The sequence below is a fragment of the Scheffersomyces spartinae genome (genome assembly GCF_019049425.1).
Source record: "Scheffersomyces spartinae strain ARV_011 chromosome Unknown scaffold_2, whole genome shotgun sequence".
Lineage (NCBI taxonomy): Eukaryota > Fungi > Ascomycota > Pichiomycetes > Serinales > Debaryomycetaceae > Lizanozyma > Lizanozyma spartinae.
Genome location: NW_025065049.1, coordinates 644,336 through 660,134, shown reverse-complemented (window position 1 = coordinate 660,134; position 15,799 = coordinate 644,336). Strand labels below are relative to the sequence as shown.

At 36.0% G+C, this 15,799-nt stretch overlaps 8 protein-coding genes across 8 annotated transcripts; 5 read left to right on the top strand and 3 right to left on the bottom strand.

The window, feature by feature from the left end:
- KQ657_002343 (uncharacterized protein) lies at nt 1-1,293 on the bottom strand (the record flags this gene model as incomplete). Its single annotated transcript, XM_043193114.1, has 1 exon — nt 1-1,293. One exon carries the CDS (start codon nt 1,291-1,293, stop codon nt 1-3), a length of 1,293 nt encoding a protein of 430 aa, XP_043051502.1.
- Nucleotides 1,294-1,969: 676 nt separating this feature from the next.
- KQ657_002342 (ketopantoate reductase family protein) lies at nt 1,970-3,019 on the top strand (the record flags this gene model as incomplete). The annotated part of the gene is made up of 1 exon (XM_043193113.1): nt 1,970-3,019. One exon carries the CDS (start codon nt 1,970-1,972, stop codon nt 3,017-3,019), a length of 1,050 nt encoding a protein of 349 aa, XP_043051501.1.
- A 145-nt stretch (nt 3,020-3,164) lies between these two features.
- On the bottom strand, nt 3,165-3,617 carry KQ657_002341 (uncharacterized protein; the record flags this gene model as incomplete). The annotated part of the gene is made up of 1 exon (XM_043193112.1): nt 3,165-3,617. One exon carries the CDS (start codon nt 3,615-3,617, stop codon nt 3,165-3,167), a length of 453 nt encoding a protein of 150 aa, XP_043051500.1.
- Nucleotides 3,618-4,195: 578 nt separating this feature from the next.
- KQ657_002340 (uncharacterized protein) lies at nt 4,196-6,532 on the bottom strand (the record flags this gene model as incomplete). The annotated part of the gene is given in 2 exon segments (XM_043193111.1): nt 4,196-6,483; nt 6,502-6,532. 2 exon segments carry the CDS (start codon nt 6,530-6,532, stop codon nt 4,196-4,198), a joined length of 2,319 nt encoding a protein of 772 aa, XP_043051499.1.
- A 3,177-nt stretch (nt 6,533-9,709) lies between these two features.
- DAL2 (allantoicase) lies at nt 9,710-10,726 on the top strand (the record flags this gene model as incomplete). Its single annotated transcript, XM_043193110.1, has 1 exon — nt 9,710-10,726. The coding sequence occupies one exon, from the start codon at nt 9,710-9,712 to the stop codon at nt 10,724-10,726; it is 1,017 nt and encodes a 338-aa protein (XP_043051498.1).
- Nucleotides 10,727-11,240: 514 nt separating this feature from the next.
- Nucleotides 11,241-12,215, top strand: KQ657_002338 (protein-lysine N-methyltransferase; the record flags this gene model as incomplete). Its single annotated transcript, XM_043193109.1, has 1 exon — nt 11,241-12,215. One exon carries the CDS (start codon nt 11,241-11,243, stop codon nt 12,213-12,215), a length of 975 nt encoding a protein of 324 aa, XP_043051497.1.
- Nucleotides 12,216-12,475: 260 nt separating this feature from the next.
- On the top strand, nt 12,476-12,944 carry ATP18 (F1F0 ATP synthase subunit i; the record flags this gene model as incomplete). The annotated part of the gene is made up of 2 exons (XM_043193108.1): nt 12,476-12,536; nt 12,814-12,944. 2 exons carry the CDS (start codon nt 12,476-12,478, stop codon nt 12,942-12,944), a joined length of 192 nt encoding a protein of 63 aa, XP_043051496.1.
- A 176-nt stretch (nt 12,945-13,120) lies between these two features.
- On the top strand, nt 13,121-15,784 carry KQ657_002336 (uncharacterized protein; the record flags this gene model as incomplete). The annotated part of the gene is made up of 2 exons (XM_043193107.1): nt 13,121-13,127; nt 15,168-15,784. 2 exons carry the CDS (start codon nt 13,121-13,123, stop codon nt 15,782-15,784), a joined length of 624 nt encoding a protein of 207 aa, XP_043051495.1.
- Between the last annotated feature and the right edge of the window lie 15 nt (nt 15,785-15,799).

Here is a 15,799-nt window from a genome sequence, read left to right as displayed (position 1 = left end):
CTAGACGAATGACATTTCGCTAGTCATTAACAAAGGAATGGGAGAAGACTCTATGATTTCTTTGATGATGGTTTTGGGTAAATTAATATAAGCATATACCAATTCTGTGCATTTGCTTATATCGAATTTGATATTCTTAAGACACCATACAAATAATACTTTGATATGGCTTGGTAATTCTGGCAGAAATGGTAAGTATCCACACATTAATTGAAGTTGGATAATTCTTAACCATTTACAATGACTTAAAGATCCCAAAGGTTTTTCAAAAGTAACACCACGATCAAGTTCAAGATATAGTTGGCATAATTTAGGGAAATGACCCAAATTTAAATTTGAAGTATTTTTAATGGTGATGTTTAATTCTTGAATCAGTTCTGCTTCCCATAATAAAGATTTTGATTTAGTATTGATCAATTGTAAATCTTTACCAAAGAATTCAAAATATGTTAGATGAGGGGTAGATCCAAAGTCCCAAGTTAATTGGTTAACTTTTACTATCAATTTGGTCAAATTACTGCAACTTGAAACTGAAACTTTATCAGCAAATGATACAGATGAATCTTCACGACTAGCAGCCACTTCCAAACTGGAAACGTTAGTGGGAAGCTTTACCTTATGAGTTCTCTGATCAAATTGGTCCAAGACAATGGAAGTAGCAGTAGTTACTGGTTCATATTCATATTGAACATCGTTATGGACGACGTCTGGATCTTGAGGATTGAAGATTTCACCATTACCACCCCCAAAATCATCATTAATATCATCATCAAGTATTGCAATGTCCATATACGTTGGGATAGGAGTTTGGGAGATGGCCACGCGATAAAGATCGGAATATTCCGGTAATACAAGTTTCAATTGACCCATTGATTTATAAGGAATCTCGAGTACTATGTTATTCAAGAGAAATGGTTGTTGTTGATGCATTAGGATCATATCGGAGATTTGCACGAATCTTAATCTCTTGACTATGGGACCATATTGTCTATAGAACTGTAGATATTGCCAGGTTGTCATTCTACGAAGTATATGTTCTCCATGGTGCTTGATGAATGTTTTATATGTTTCAGGTAATGCATCATCACCATCATTGATATGGAATACGCTTAAGGGGTTGATGCCCTGGGATTCAGACTTGAAGGGATCAATGGTTACCTCTCTATAGAACGCACTAAATGCTACCAGTTCATATTGTCGGAATACATGTGAGAATACTATCAAGTCTATTAAGGATAGATCACACTCAAGTATATTGGCTATGATCTCATTAGGAAGGTCAGTTAGTGCCATGACAAGAATATATGAATGTGATCGACCGTATCAAATTCGTCTGACTAATTGTGTCTGGGTATACTGTGAATAGTTGTGTCTGGTTGTATATCTGGTTGATTGTAGGTGTATTTAGGGGTGGTAACGGATTTGTATACTTGTTGTTCTCCGATGTCCGGGTAACGTTTTTGAGATTTGGTTTAAGGGTGCCAGTTTCTATTCGCAACCATTCTTGTTACTCGTTCATCTTCTCTTCATCATATGACTGGTAATGTATTTATTTCACTTAATTATCATCATTTATACTGCTCTACGCTTCCAATGGAATGTGCCGTACTGATACGGAGATTAGGCCCCAATTTTACGTGTCACATGTATTACACGTCTATTCCATTCAGAAAAGGTAATTTTTAACTAAAAGTATCTCACCGACGACCATAATCTGATCAATATGACCTGTCAGATTACTGAAACTTGTGACCAGTCAATTCATAATCAGTCAGATTATCACCAGTTAACATAATCACTTAACTGTGTTTCTCAAGCATATATATCGCTTACTTCCTCATTGAGCACAACGGCCCTGTACCGGCACCCATTCCTGTATATTGTGGAAGCCGCTATAGGGTTCACCAAGTCATAAATGGAGAAGTTACCCCAAAAAAGTCAACCACTTCTGATAAAATTCAGCAACAGAATGACTAAAGTCTTGAGTATTGGTCTTGGTGGTGTTGGTGTAATAGCCGCTTACACTCTAGTTCGTAATGATCCTACAATTGAATTGACTGCTGTCATTAGATCTGATTATGATATTGTAACCACCAAAGGATACTCTATTTCTTCAGTCGATTATGGCGGACGTTCGTTAGATGCTGGAGATAATGATGAATCCAAAATGATCCATGGATTCAAACCTACGCACGTGGAAAAGACCCTTGAGTCAGCTTCCCAACACGGCCCCTTTGATTACATTGTCATTTGTACTAAATGTGTTCCTTATCCTAAGGACAATGTTTGGGATCAAGTATCTCAGAACATAGATGCTTTGACTCATCCCGGTAGAAAGACTCATGTGGTGTTAATTCAAAATGGTATTGATATAGACCATTATTGGAACTCCTTGGAGGACCGTGTTCGGTTAATTTCAGGTGTCAGTTATATTCTGTCCGTGAACTATAAGGGTAAAATTGTTCAATATGGTCCAGATGAAGTTTTATTTGGATATTTCGATAAAGATGATGATGAAAATGGCTTACAGAAATGGATTTCCATGTATCTGAATGATATTAATCAAGTTGGTAAAGATACCAATCCTCGATTTACCAGATGGAAGAAATTACTTTATAATGGATCATTTAATACTATCTGTGCATTAACCCAAGCCAACGTTGGTCAATTGTATCGTACTAATGATGAAAATAGTGTTGTGGAACATACTGTGATACCAATTATGAAGCAAATCCAACAAGTTGCCAATTATGATCTTGAAAAATTGGGAATGGAAGAACGTATTTCCGATGAACAAATTAGAAATATGGATAAATATACCAAAGAGAGTGATGCCCCCACCAATTATCAACCACTGATGCTTGTTGACGTTATAAACAATAGGGCCATGGAATTAGAGGTTATTTTGGGCAATGTGCTTTCCATTCACCGGTCTCATGGCAGTCCATTTCAATTGAAAGAACTTGAATTTCTCTACTACTTGTTAAGCTTAGTTCAATATCGAATTACACGTGAGTAAAGAAGATAACATTCATTCAGCCGATTATTTTTTTTTTAACCCGAAATTAATAGAGAAGAAGAAAAGAAGAAGTAGAAGAAGATAAAAGTAATAACCATAATAAACCAATTAACCGCTAACGACGACGCCGATGATGATGATGATGCTAATATATATGAGTGAAATCTATTTCATCTAATTTCATTTCTTTAAAGTGATTTTGAATCGAAGTTGTACCTGCAACTTCTTCTTGATATATGATTGGAATCGTAGCCAAATTTGATTCTAGTTCTTCATCCTTCCGTGTCACGTGACTCTTTTTGTGGTCACAAGAGGGACAGTTACGACATGTAGATGGAGTACAATGTGGTTCTTCATGAGTGTTTGAATCAGCCAATGGGTGCACAGATGATAATATAGTAGTTTTTTTGGATGTGATTTCTTGTAATTGTTGTTGTTGGATGGATTTACGACCTTTTGGAGATTTGGATCTATGAACCACTCTAAATGTTTTAGGTTTATGCTCAATCGGAGTACGAGGTTGTTCTCCAGTGGTATTTATTTTGTTAACAATGTCTCTGTCTATATGTTTTGCATACATGTAATCTCTGAGGGCCATCTTGTTAGTCTGTTGTTAGGATTAATTCTATGAGATTATTTATATTACACTATTAGGCCTACATATCGATATATATAGTTTTAAACCCTACTTGTTAAAACACCAATGCCTTCCCTACAACTCGAACCACTTTTTGCAACCTCGGTGCACGCACGCACGGAAACCGTCTGATTCGATTGTTTGATTAGCGGATAAAGAGGTGTCTATGCATAATTTATGCAACACAAAATGCACAAGATGAACTGATTTAAATAAGTGTCGTTTAAACCTTGGAGCGTTCATGATTAATAATATACTTTATAATAGTAGCCATACAGCCTTACTATTTTTAGTGTTTCTACTATTAATTTCTCTAAGTTTGATAAACGGTATATACAAACAATAAAAGAGTCGTACTGCTGCAGACTCCCCGATAAGAGCATGCATGTCTTAATGCATTTATCCGATGATGGTGCGCTTGCTGATTGGAACCACTCATGTACGGGTCATATTTTTTAGTTTTCTCCACCTTGGGTATGCATTCATCCCATCTACAGGAAATTCTATTGTTCCTCTATTTTTAAATATAATAGTAAGCTCTATACCTCTTTATTTATCTCGGGGTGCAGAAACCTAACCCCAATGATGATAATCCCAATGGCTATGCTTAAAAACTTATAAGTCAATTGATCATCCACTAATTTGGGTTCAACCTTCTTGCGATGCCGTTTATGATAATGTTCTCCAAATATAAGCCATTTGACTTGCTTCAATAATGTAATTGTTTCTTCTTCTTCACTTTCATCCGAAGTTGTAAATTCATCTCCAACTTCTTCACTATCACTTGAGATCTCAATCCCACTATAATCACTGTTAATCACTCTGTTGAATGTTTGTGACTTATATTTCCGAACTGCAGACTTTGAACCACCTTCGTTTGTAGTTGGTTGTTCACTTCCTTCATCAGCTTGTAAGTATACATGCAATCCATTCAGAAATATCCGCTTCCCAAATGTATCTCGATGGGTTAGAAATCCATAATGATCTTCACCTTTAGCAGGATTTATGATTGACATAATGGGATTTATAGATATTGATCGAAGAACTCGCTTCTTATATATCAATTCTTCTTTACTTTGTTCAATTAATTTGGCATCAGAATATTCATATCTTTTTCGGGAATCGGAATTTGACATGGTAGTTGGTTTACTACTCCGTGAAGGTGAAGAGATCCCTCCTGACAGTGATCTTGATTTAGAATGATTATTTTGATTCACTCGTAATCCATTTTGACTTTTCAATTTCCTAATATTCTTCTTCTGTTTCTGTAATTCGAATCCAATATAACTTAAAAGCTTTTCATTATGTAATTTAAGACTTTGTAATTCAAATTTCAATTTCATGATTTCTTGTTTTGTCATATCCTGATCCATATAAACACTGCTAGCACGACTGCTAAGTGAGTTTCTATTAGACGTCAGTTTCAAACCAGATGATACATTGATCAGACTTCTATCTGCTGCTTGATTCAATTTAATAAAAGTTTCCATATGGAATTGATCTTCTTCATTGATTTTGGCAAATGACGACCCTTGTTCGGGATAAGACATGATACGATGGTCAGGAGATTCTTGTATGGATTCTTGTTCAAACTCAACTTTAATTGGAATTATATCATGCGAATTATACCGTGCATGTCTAGGAAAGGAACGACTAAACCTTCTTGTGGTGGTACCCGTTGATGCTGTAGCTTTGTTGGTAGACAATTTTTTGAAATCTGAATTTCCATGATTATCACTTCCAGAAACTGCTATTCCAGATGCGCCTGCGCCTCCTGCCGTCAGCTCAAACATCTGAGAGTGTAGCTTAAATGGTGATAGAATAAATTTTGATGAAGAACTTGACCCATCTGTATCATCATCATCAGTATCAGGAACAGTTTCCATACTTAATCTATTGTTGGCACAGAAAGCAGGAACAGAATTCCGCTTATTGGTAACGTTATTATTAATATTTTCTTGTTGTTGCAGACCTTGAATCAACGAGTTCCGGAAAGGAGTCAGTGTGAAAGCAAACGAGCATCTATTGGCATTATAATTATGACTGGAGCTTAATGGGAACTTAAAGTTTTCAGAAACTTCAATTGATTGATGAGATGTATTCCGAATTGGTACTCGTGAAGAATTAAGTTTCAATTCTTGATCGAGATAAGACAACAAGTTAGACAGATCATCATCATCATCATCAATCTCATCCTCTTCTTCATCGTCCTCAAAATCCACATTCTGTATTTCAACATCTTCTTCTCCTTGAAAATCACCCTCTTCATCATCTGTCAGAGTGTGAATCATAGAGAGTCGTATAACTGAATGAGATGACTCTTGTTCTTCTTCAATGATTTGATTTTCAGATGTATTTGATGATTGTTGATTCTGCAACGAATACCTATTGGTTTCGCAGCCGTGAGAATGAAGATTCCATTGGTTAACTTTCAGGGATAAATTTTCAACTTGCTCAAGTAAAACGGACTTTGAGTTTTGTTCAAGTTCATAATTGGCTTGAAGAATCTTAAAATCTTTCATCATTCGTTCATAATTATCTCGTAATTCAAAGTTTTCTTCACCTTTAGTTAATAACTCATTTGATAAATGGTTAACTTTCAGCTGTAAATTCGATATAAGATTTTGATAATAATCTAATTCCTTCTCAAACAATACCTTATTGTGTGATAAATTAGAATTCATTTGCTTAAGCGTGGCTTCGTAATCCTTTATTTTATAATCTTGACTGGAAATCATATCTTCTTGATGTTTAAAACTGGTCTCTAATTCTTCAAATTCATGGCGTAGACTTGTGTTGGACAATACAAGATCAGCTTTTTGTCGTTCTATTGATTTTAACGTACCCGGATCCGTGCTATCAATAATTAATGACATATTATGGGTTGGTTTTCTGGTTGGGGAAGCCAGATTGTGTTTGGCAGAAGTCGAAGTCATGTTGCGACAATTATTTGGAGTCAATATACTGTCGTTGATCGTATTGTTCATTACTGTGGATTCTGTAGGGGGGTTACTTATGATTTGACATCCATCTGTCGTGTAATAAGACATTATTAGGAGAAGAAAAAGAAGAAGGATATCCTTGCAAGATGAAATGAACGACTAAGGAATAAATTTAAGCAATAATGATAATATAATGAGTGGCAGTCTCCACTGTTGTTATTTGTTTATAGTGTTATATAAATATTTCTGCTTGTTGATGAACGAACGATGTTGGGCCACAAGACCTTCCTTTTTCCTTCCACAAATTTCCGACAAATGTCAGTCACTAGAATCGAAATAACGGTGAGTAGATGACTTCTAGTCTGGAGAAAGAACGACAGTGCAGAGCATTTCAATGTTTGAATTTGGGAAGCTAAGATCAAAAAATGCAAACAATGACACAAAAACATAGTGGGACAAAAACGGCATGTGCACTTTTACTTGAAAGGTCTACTTGCGATGAATAGTATAATGGTTGACGATACTAGTTACAAATATTGGCCCACGTTACATTACGGTAAATAAAAATAAAACTCCTCAAATATATACTAATAATAAAACGTTGTGGGCATATTTTGTTGTCGTAATAGACGAGTCCCGTCCAAGCCACAACCACCCACGATATAACATAGTCAAGATTCGGTTGTGTCTCTGTGGAATGAAAACCATTGGGCTTAAAATCTATTGGGTCGCCTCAACAATTTGCCCGTTTTACTATTACTATATAAGCTACAGTATTATGATTATGGCCTGTTTGAGAAATAACATACACACTTAATCCAGTATATGGTGTCGCAAAAGTTCACAATAGATGCAGGTTGTCTTAAACACTAGTTAAGAGAAGAGGTAGATACTACGTAGTTCATCTTGTGGTACATCGTTTTAACAGTTTCTGTTGACGGGCATATCTTTTAAATAATTGTTAGTAGTAAATTTTCATACCCAAGGTTGTGTGTACAATATCAATAGTTCACGAGGTTTAAAAGGTTAGCGTTATTGGTAGTTAGCTCTATGATTGACGGCTGAGGGTGTATTTTGTTTAAATTATCAACTACTTTTAGGAAGAAGTAAAATAATAACCACTAAATGAAATACGATAGAATTAATACGAAAGGTTGATATAACTATTGAACACTTTAAGTTAGGTTTCTCTCTACCAGTATTGAGTAGGTGACTATACTTCGCCTATTATTATATGCGACTTTATGTACAACAAGAATCTCCACTTGAGATCTGCCATCAGCCTAAATGATCTAGTGCTCTTAAAATAATATTCTTCAGTATTGTTGATTTAATCAGGAAGTATAAACTACCTATACTTCCTTGAATGAAATATCTGCGAGTTCTTCGACATTTTTGTTCTGTTAATACAGAAAATGTAAATGATATTGATATATACCATTTCATAAGCGAAAACTTTCTCCCCTTGATAGCTTAACTGGTAAGAGATTTCAATTTCTGTCATTTTGTAAATTGGTACAAATAGCGGAATATCCACTGAAGCAATCTATAAAAGAGGCAACACTGCCAGAAGCAAAGGAAAGAAACTTATAGTAACAACCTTGACCATATTATGTTGGGGTGCTCTATTTAATGGTATCAGCATTAGAATATAGCCAATGGAGTATCTAATGGGCATGCAATGCTTTTGTGATTGCACCTTGCATTCTGTCAGTTTGTGCATTGGCTGCAATAGGCTGTGAGCCCCAAGTAGCTTTCTACATAAAGTCAAACCAATAGTTATCATGTTTACTTGAGAATTCGTTATACGGTATCTCTATGAGTTGGAATCTCTACAAATGCTGGCAATACCTTAAATCGTTCTTGGCACCGTCATAGGAGGCATTTTTTAACAGTGTGTTATTCTGGTTGCAAGTGATCTTTATTCTATTTTGTTTATTGTCTACAATAGACTTGAGGCCCAGGGCGCTCTCTGTATGGAGCCATATCCAGGGCTATCATATTGGATGTCATTTAATGGCTCTGGAGTTTGCTATCTCTTTTTGTTCAAGGCATTCGTTCTTGCGTCTGTGAAGGTGCCACCTGTGGGTGTACAAATTTGTGTTTTAGGTAGTCTTCTGTCAGGTTGTGCGTTGGTCGCAATACTCTTTAAAAATTGAAGATATTTCTATAACTTAAGACGCCGACAGCTTTGAAGGGGTTTATTATTTGGTGTCATTATGAGTTGTGCTTTCTATATTGGCCCGAATTTCATCTGCAGCCCGTTCTTGGAAGTTAAGTTTGCCCAAAAAATAAAATAGATAACGTACAGAAAGGTTATCACACATGCAGCATGTCAGTGGTGATAATGGGCTTTCTCTAGTTTGTAAGTAAAATAGTAGGGAGGGGGCTCTAGTTCTGCTAATAAAAATACTGAATGAAAAATGAAGGTGCTATTGATTCAGCGTTCGCTACTACACCACCAAATTAGGTATTACATAATGTTTAATTGTGGATGGTTGCAAAAAAGTAACCACGTACATAGAAAAGAAAGTTTAACCTTGGCAAATGTGCCAATATCGAAACGATATTTAGGTAGAAATTATCATATAAATGTAATCAAGGCACATTGTTTTTGTGTAGGGGATTAATATCAGAAACTTGATATTATTTCTTCTGTAATATTAACTCTAATTCTGTATCATTCTTTGAAATGTACCATTCATTTCGACGCACTTTTAGCCCGTAATTACCTACTCTAATGTCATCTTTTGGGTATCTATTCCACACTTTTCCATTTACGTGCCCTTAACTCCAGATTTGTTGGAAGTATCACTTGAATGCCGATTTCCAATGAGAATCTCTATCGATCCAATCATATTCCACAGTTGCACGTTACCCGCCTTTCGGGTCTCACCGAAACTCTGCAAACCTTTATATACCGTCAGATAAGAAAGCCACTGGACTCTTCACAGAGTGATCTCCAACCCTGTATCATCAGGATTTTTAAAGTATCACATATGAATTGAAAATACCGTATTTATATATATAAGAGCCAATAGACAACGATTTCTTTTTTATATTGAATAACCTTCACCTTATTACTATTATTACTATTCAGATCGTTTCATCATGGCTACTAAATCTGTTTCCCTCGAAGAATTTAAAAAAGAAATTGTCCTTTCATATACTGATGTCATTGGAGAAAAGCTTGGAGGTAAAGTACTCAAGTTTTCTGATGAATGGTTTGCTGCGGCTGAAAACTTGATCAAACCAAAGGACCCTATAAGAGAGGCTAATCGTTTCACTCATGCAGGTGCTTGGTATGATGGATGGGAAACTAGGAGACATAACACCGAACCAGCAGATTATGTTATTTTCAGATTGGGTGTTAGTTCTGCTAAATTGATAGCTGCTGAAATTGATACTGCTTTCTTTAATGGTAATCATGCTCCTGATATTTCTGTTGAAGCAGCTCTTTTGAAGGATGATTCTGAAATAGACACTACTGAATGGACTACTATCATTGATAAAGTAGAATGTGGACCTTCTCAGAGACATTTCTTCATCAGAAAAGATGGCCTTACTACAGATAACTTTACCCATGTTCGTTTACAGATGTACCCTGATGGTGGTATTGCTCGATTCAGATTGTATGGTCAAGTGATCCCCATTTTACCTCTGGATTTAAGCACTTTAGTCGATACTGCTAGTGCTAACCAAGGTGGTGTAGCAGTTGCTGTTAGTGACCAACATTTTGGTTCTGCTGACAACTTAATTTTGCCAGGTCGTGGTGTTGACATGGGAGATGGCTGGGAAACCAAGAGATCAAGAGAACCGGGACACACTGATTGGGCTATAATAAAATTAGGTGCTCCAACTATCGCGAAGAAGATAATCATAGATACTGCTCATTTCCGTGGTAACTTCCCTCAACTGGTGGTTGTCAAGGGTATTTTCAGTTCTGAAAAGACTCCAGCACATGATGACTCTAAATGGGTGGAATTGGTTCCCCAGTCCAAAACCGGTCCTGATAAAGAACATACTTATGAGGTTACCAACTCTGATAAGATAACTCATGTGCAATTAATCATTATCCCTGATGGAGGAGTCAAGAGAGTTAGGGTTTTAGGCAACATCTCTCCATAGATATATTTATATACATGTATACTAAATCCCTTATGCATATCGTATGAATATTGGTAGCACGGAGAATTGACATTTATAAATGGCCATAACAACAATCATTAATCACTGGAGTTCTATATGCCATCATAATATAGAAAGAAATGAAGATTGTAAATAGGTGTATCTTCTCCCAGATATGGAACTGGGGATTGTTTATTTATCTTATGTACCGTGGCCTTGTTGAGTTACCTCAGAATACTGCAACTCCTGCTTGGAAGAGAGGTGCTCTATTCTTAGGATCTGTGGTCTTATATGAACATGGATCAATACGATGGGTATACAACCGGAGAAGACTTGATTGGAATATATACATCATATATGTACGATTTGCACTTGAACTATTAGCATTAGGTACATGTATGGGGTTGTACCAAGTGGACTTGCCAGTGAGTTGAGAAGGACAGAATATTTTTCGACAGACATTGATAGATTGACAATTCAAACACTTACAGACAAGGAGTTCATACATAAAGCCATGAAACAACTTAGTATTGAAAGATTATCACGGTATTTGTCTCAAAGAGCACCAATCCGGGAACTTTTCACTGAATATTCCTTTCCCACCTCTTACGAAGAGCAACTCCAACTAGTACCTCATCTCGAAACAATTGCAAATCATAATGGATACTATTTGCGTATGTTTTTGAAAAAATACCTTGAACAGGTAGAATTACATGCTGGAGGTGACATCGATGATTCGCTTTATGATATAATGGCTAGTGTTATAGCGGCAAAGGAATTAGACCCAACAGAATATGATTATCTCACTTATCCAATAGTATCTAATGAGATGATCAGGATGCGAGAGAATCCAAGAATTATCAGTGGAGCCAATACTACGGGGTTCCGTACATGGGAAGCGGCCATTTGCTTATCTTTAATACTTAAGTCAGATTCTGTATGGAATACTTACTCTGATTCGTCTGTCACTGTGGTTGAATTGGGAAGTGGAACAGGCTTAGTTAGTCTTCTGTTACTTCAACGCCATAAAAAGTCTCCATTTCTTAAAGATATTTATATAACAGATGGTTCTGTTGAGCTTGTGGAGAATTTCAAGTCAACGCTAACTCTTAATGGATTTGATCCCCATGACAAAAATTTACATTTGCAGCAATTATTATGGGGTGATAATATCGAAAATTCTACTGCAACATACAGAAATACAGATGTATTGGTTGGAGCAGATATTACCTATGATTCTTCAGTTTTGCCTTGTTTAATTGAGGAATTGAAATATTTCTTCACCAATTCAATACAACAATATCCTCAAGCCATTATAGGTGCTACAGTAAGAAATGAAGAAACCATAGTAGCTTGGGAATGTCATTTAAATGAGAACTTTGCGGGAAAATGGTCCGTTAGCCGGCCAGACTTAAATGACGATGAATTTCTTGGTGATATATATATTAAGAATAAGACTTGGCCCATTAATATATACTTTATTGGTTAAGGTATGCAGTGCATAATAAGTCTTTTGGATATACCGGTAGCGCAGAACAGTACATGTAATATTAATGTCGCACACCATGGATGTCGTATTTCTTGAGGTTCGCGACGCCCATTGGTCCAAAGAGATTCGTGCGACATTCTAAAAATTTTTCGAGAACCACAACTGGTGCTAGGTCGAACCCAAAAGAGGTAGTACAGATTGAAAGTATTGTATTTCCTCCTGAGGACCCTAGTTCTTGAAATTAAATACAAGTACACATAATGGCTTTACCTAAGTTCCCTACTCCTGTGTTAAAGGTATACTGGCCTTTTGCTGCTGGTGGTATGTAAAACAAGATGTGGTTTCCCGGATCATTTAAAAGGACCATTGAGGACAAAGAAAGAAACATGACAGCTAGTGAGATCAGAACTCAATTACCAGTCATTACGCTCGTCATATATTTTCCATTCTTAGTTGACTACAGCTATATTTAATTGGATTGCGTTGAAGCGGAGGTTTTGTTTGTTGAAGCTACATGATTCTATCTTCTTGCGCAGGTATCAGACCTCAATGAAATCCGATATGTGAACACAATGTATACTAACCATATTTATTCTAGCCGCTGTTTCCTATTTCTTGGTTTGGAAGGGTGGTAACGCTTTGCAAGATACTGATGAATACATCAACGATCCAAGACATCCAAGATTTCAAAAGGGTGGTAAGTTCATTGATTTGGCCAACAAGGATTAAGTTATTGTGATTAACAATTAAACGACAACCAACCAAAAGTCAAGTCACTAAAAATTTCTTATTTATATTTTCCAAAGTTATATATTATCTTTATTCTACATATTCATAGGGTACCGATATCTCGGACAAATGTATATTCAATAGAACTTGAAGTTATTCAAAGCAATTCAAATCTCATGGTTAGTTTTTGAAGACTGCGATATATAAAGTCGTCTTTCAAGCCATGGACTTTGAAGTTACGAACTGTAATAATGACAAAAAGCTGCTACCCCTTTATTGAACACGACCCTATTGTGGAATATATCTCTCAATCCCATTGTCCTAGTTTTTGAAAAATCTTTAGGAGTAAGAGAAAGATGGACCATATACTATTCGTGAACTTGGTATGTGGAACCCACACGTTTCTCATTATATACCCGTCAGTTATTGTATGCGATTGAGTTGCACCAGTTACGAACCATGTAAAAAAATTAATTAAAGGAACTGGATTGCAAGGATAATAAAGTAAGAATTAAGCAAGTATGTCTGTGAATGTATTGAGGTCAGTAATTGCTCTCTATTAGGACAGTAGGTACTAAGCAGTCAGATGATCTACCGGTACAAGCAAATGATTAACGGTTTTAGCTATTTATCCGATAGGCTCCTTTCTAAAATGATTCTTAGATTATTGCTTCAAGAATGCACATAATTAACAAGCATACAGATTGAAAAACGAATCAATATCATCAGTTGTTGTATACCTGAAGTCTTAGCTGAAATAATAATTTGAGATGGAGATTAGATTATTTAAAATACATGGATTAACGTGTACTTATCCATTCGCTCTTAGCTACCGCCTCCCCTGGTTTTAATTTATAATCGGGCAATCGGAATTCTACGCCACATTAAGGAGCATAAAGAAGTAAACTTCGATGTCAACTATTGAAGGTTGAAGTTTGTCGCGCAACAATAGTCAAAGTCAAATATCCACATATTCAGACAATCAAATCTAAATTATACCGTAGATATGTTCCGGGTTTATTGAATGATAGCATATGATACGCGGATTAAACTGGCATTATTACATGACCATGCATTGCCGCAATTAGCGTCAATTGAATAAGATGCTTTTCAAAAAAGGAAGACATTATCTTTGTAGAATGGAATATGTCAAGAGATCCCCACTAACCTTTATTTGCAGTTAACATGCAGAGGTGGTTGAAAAAATAATAGCTTAAAATTCTGCCTATGTGCAGTTTATTGCATTCGCTCAATGGTAATCAAAATAACAATACAAAGGATAGGACCAAAGCAAGCTTTAGAATATGTTACGGGATAATCCGGTTTACATATTTGTGAAGGGATTCTCCTTCGTACCACGGATTTTTGGATGAGGATTTTAAAGTCTTACTTTAATTTCAATAGGAAGATTCCTATCTTCAGTGCAAATATCACCGTGATCCAAAACCTAGTAACAACAATCCTCTTATCTATCAACAAGTTGAGATTTCACCGAAGTCTAAATAATCTTGAAGAATTAGTAACTAAATTTTTTATAAAATTCCATTGTATTACAGATTGATCTCTCATGACCTGCTTTGAGGAGGGAATTGAACAATAAACACAGCACAATTTTATGACGGCATTAGAATACATGCAAAAAAATGCAACTGAGGAATGAATACGAACAACTTCATATTGATTTTAAAGTTCTTGAACAAAGGTCAAATTTTTTTCCTTTACCACATTCCCTCATATAACTTATTAATGATGTGCAATTGTTAGTTTCACCAGAATCAAGAGAAATTAATAGTGGCTTAAGAATGTTTGCATTTCAAGTAGAATAATGCAACAGTAACACTTTCAACTCTTGGTCAACATTTTCACACTTCACTATACGAATTGCCGTTCAACGTGATTCCTAACAATAATAACTCTATGGCAGTATGCTATCTTGTACCAGACTTAAGCTTCAGGGATTGAACGTATGTGCATGTAAGAACAATTTCTTTACACATTTAACCTTTCTGATAGACTGGATTTGGGGGAATGGAATGTTAAACAATTGCTCTCGTATCTCTCTGCTTAGTCACCGTCGTAACTATTCATGGACCCCAAATAAAATATATAATGACTACTCTTCCCTCTTGTAAATCGGAAAGATCAGCCCTTTTCTTGCCCAGTAACGATTCATCACTGATAAATCAAAAATGAAGTTAACTTCTCTTTTCGTTTGCGTTTTAGCACTTGGTGCTGAGATTGTGTCTGCTGCTGCTTTCCCATCTCATCCAAAGCCAACTGAGCCAACCTCAAAGGATTTTTCAGTTTATAGAGGATGTCCTGCCAACTTCTTCAACGCATTGAACAAACCCAAACCTACCTTTAAAGTCACTGAAGTTAAAAGTGTTACACCAAACACTTACAACTACACCATTGACTTCTCTATTGATTCCGGGTTAACCATTAAAGAATTGACTTCCTTAAGTTTAATTGCTGACGGTAAAACGTATACTTTGTTCAACTCTAAGTCTAATATCAAACAAATTTCTGATCCAAATCAATGGGTATTTTCATACGTATCAGGTGCCTCCAATAAATCACCTTGGGACTTTTGGGTGCCAAACATGCTTGTCAAATATGAATGGGAAAATTGTCACAAAAAAGATTTTGGCTTACCCTTCTTTGATGAACATAAGAGAGATGCTCATTGGGAATCAAAACATAAATTCCATCATCATCCAGGTTACAAGAACTCAACCAAATCCTGTACCACCAAGTCCAAGTATCCTAGTATTTATACTTATGCTATTGGTTGCACAGGATTTTCAGATATTCCTGGATTCTTATTCAAGCTGTTATGAATAACTCTGTGAGTG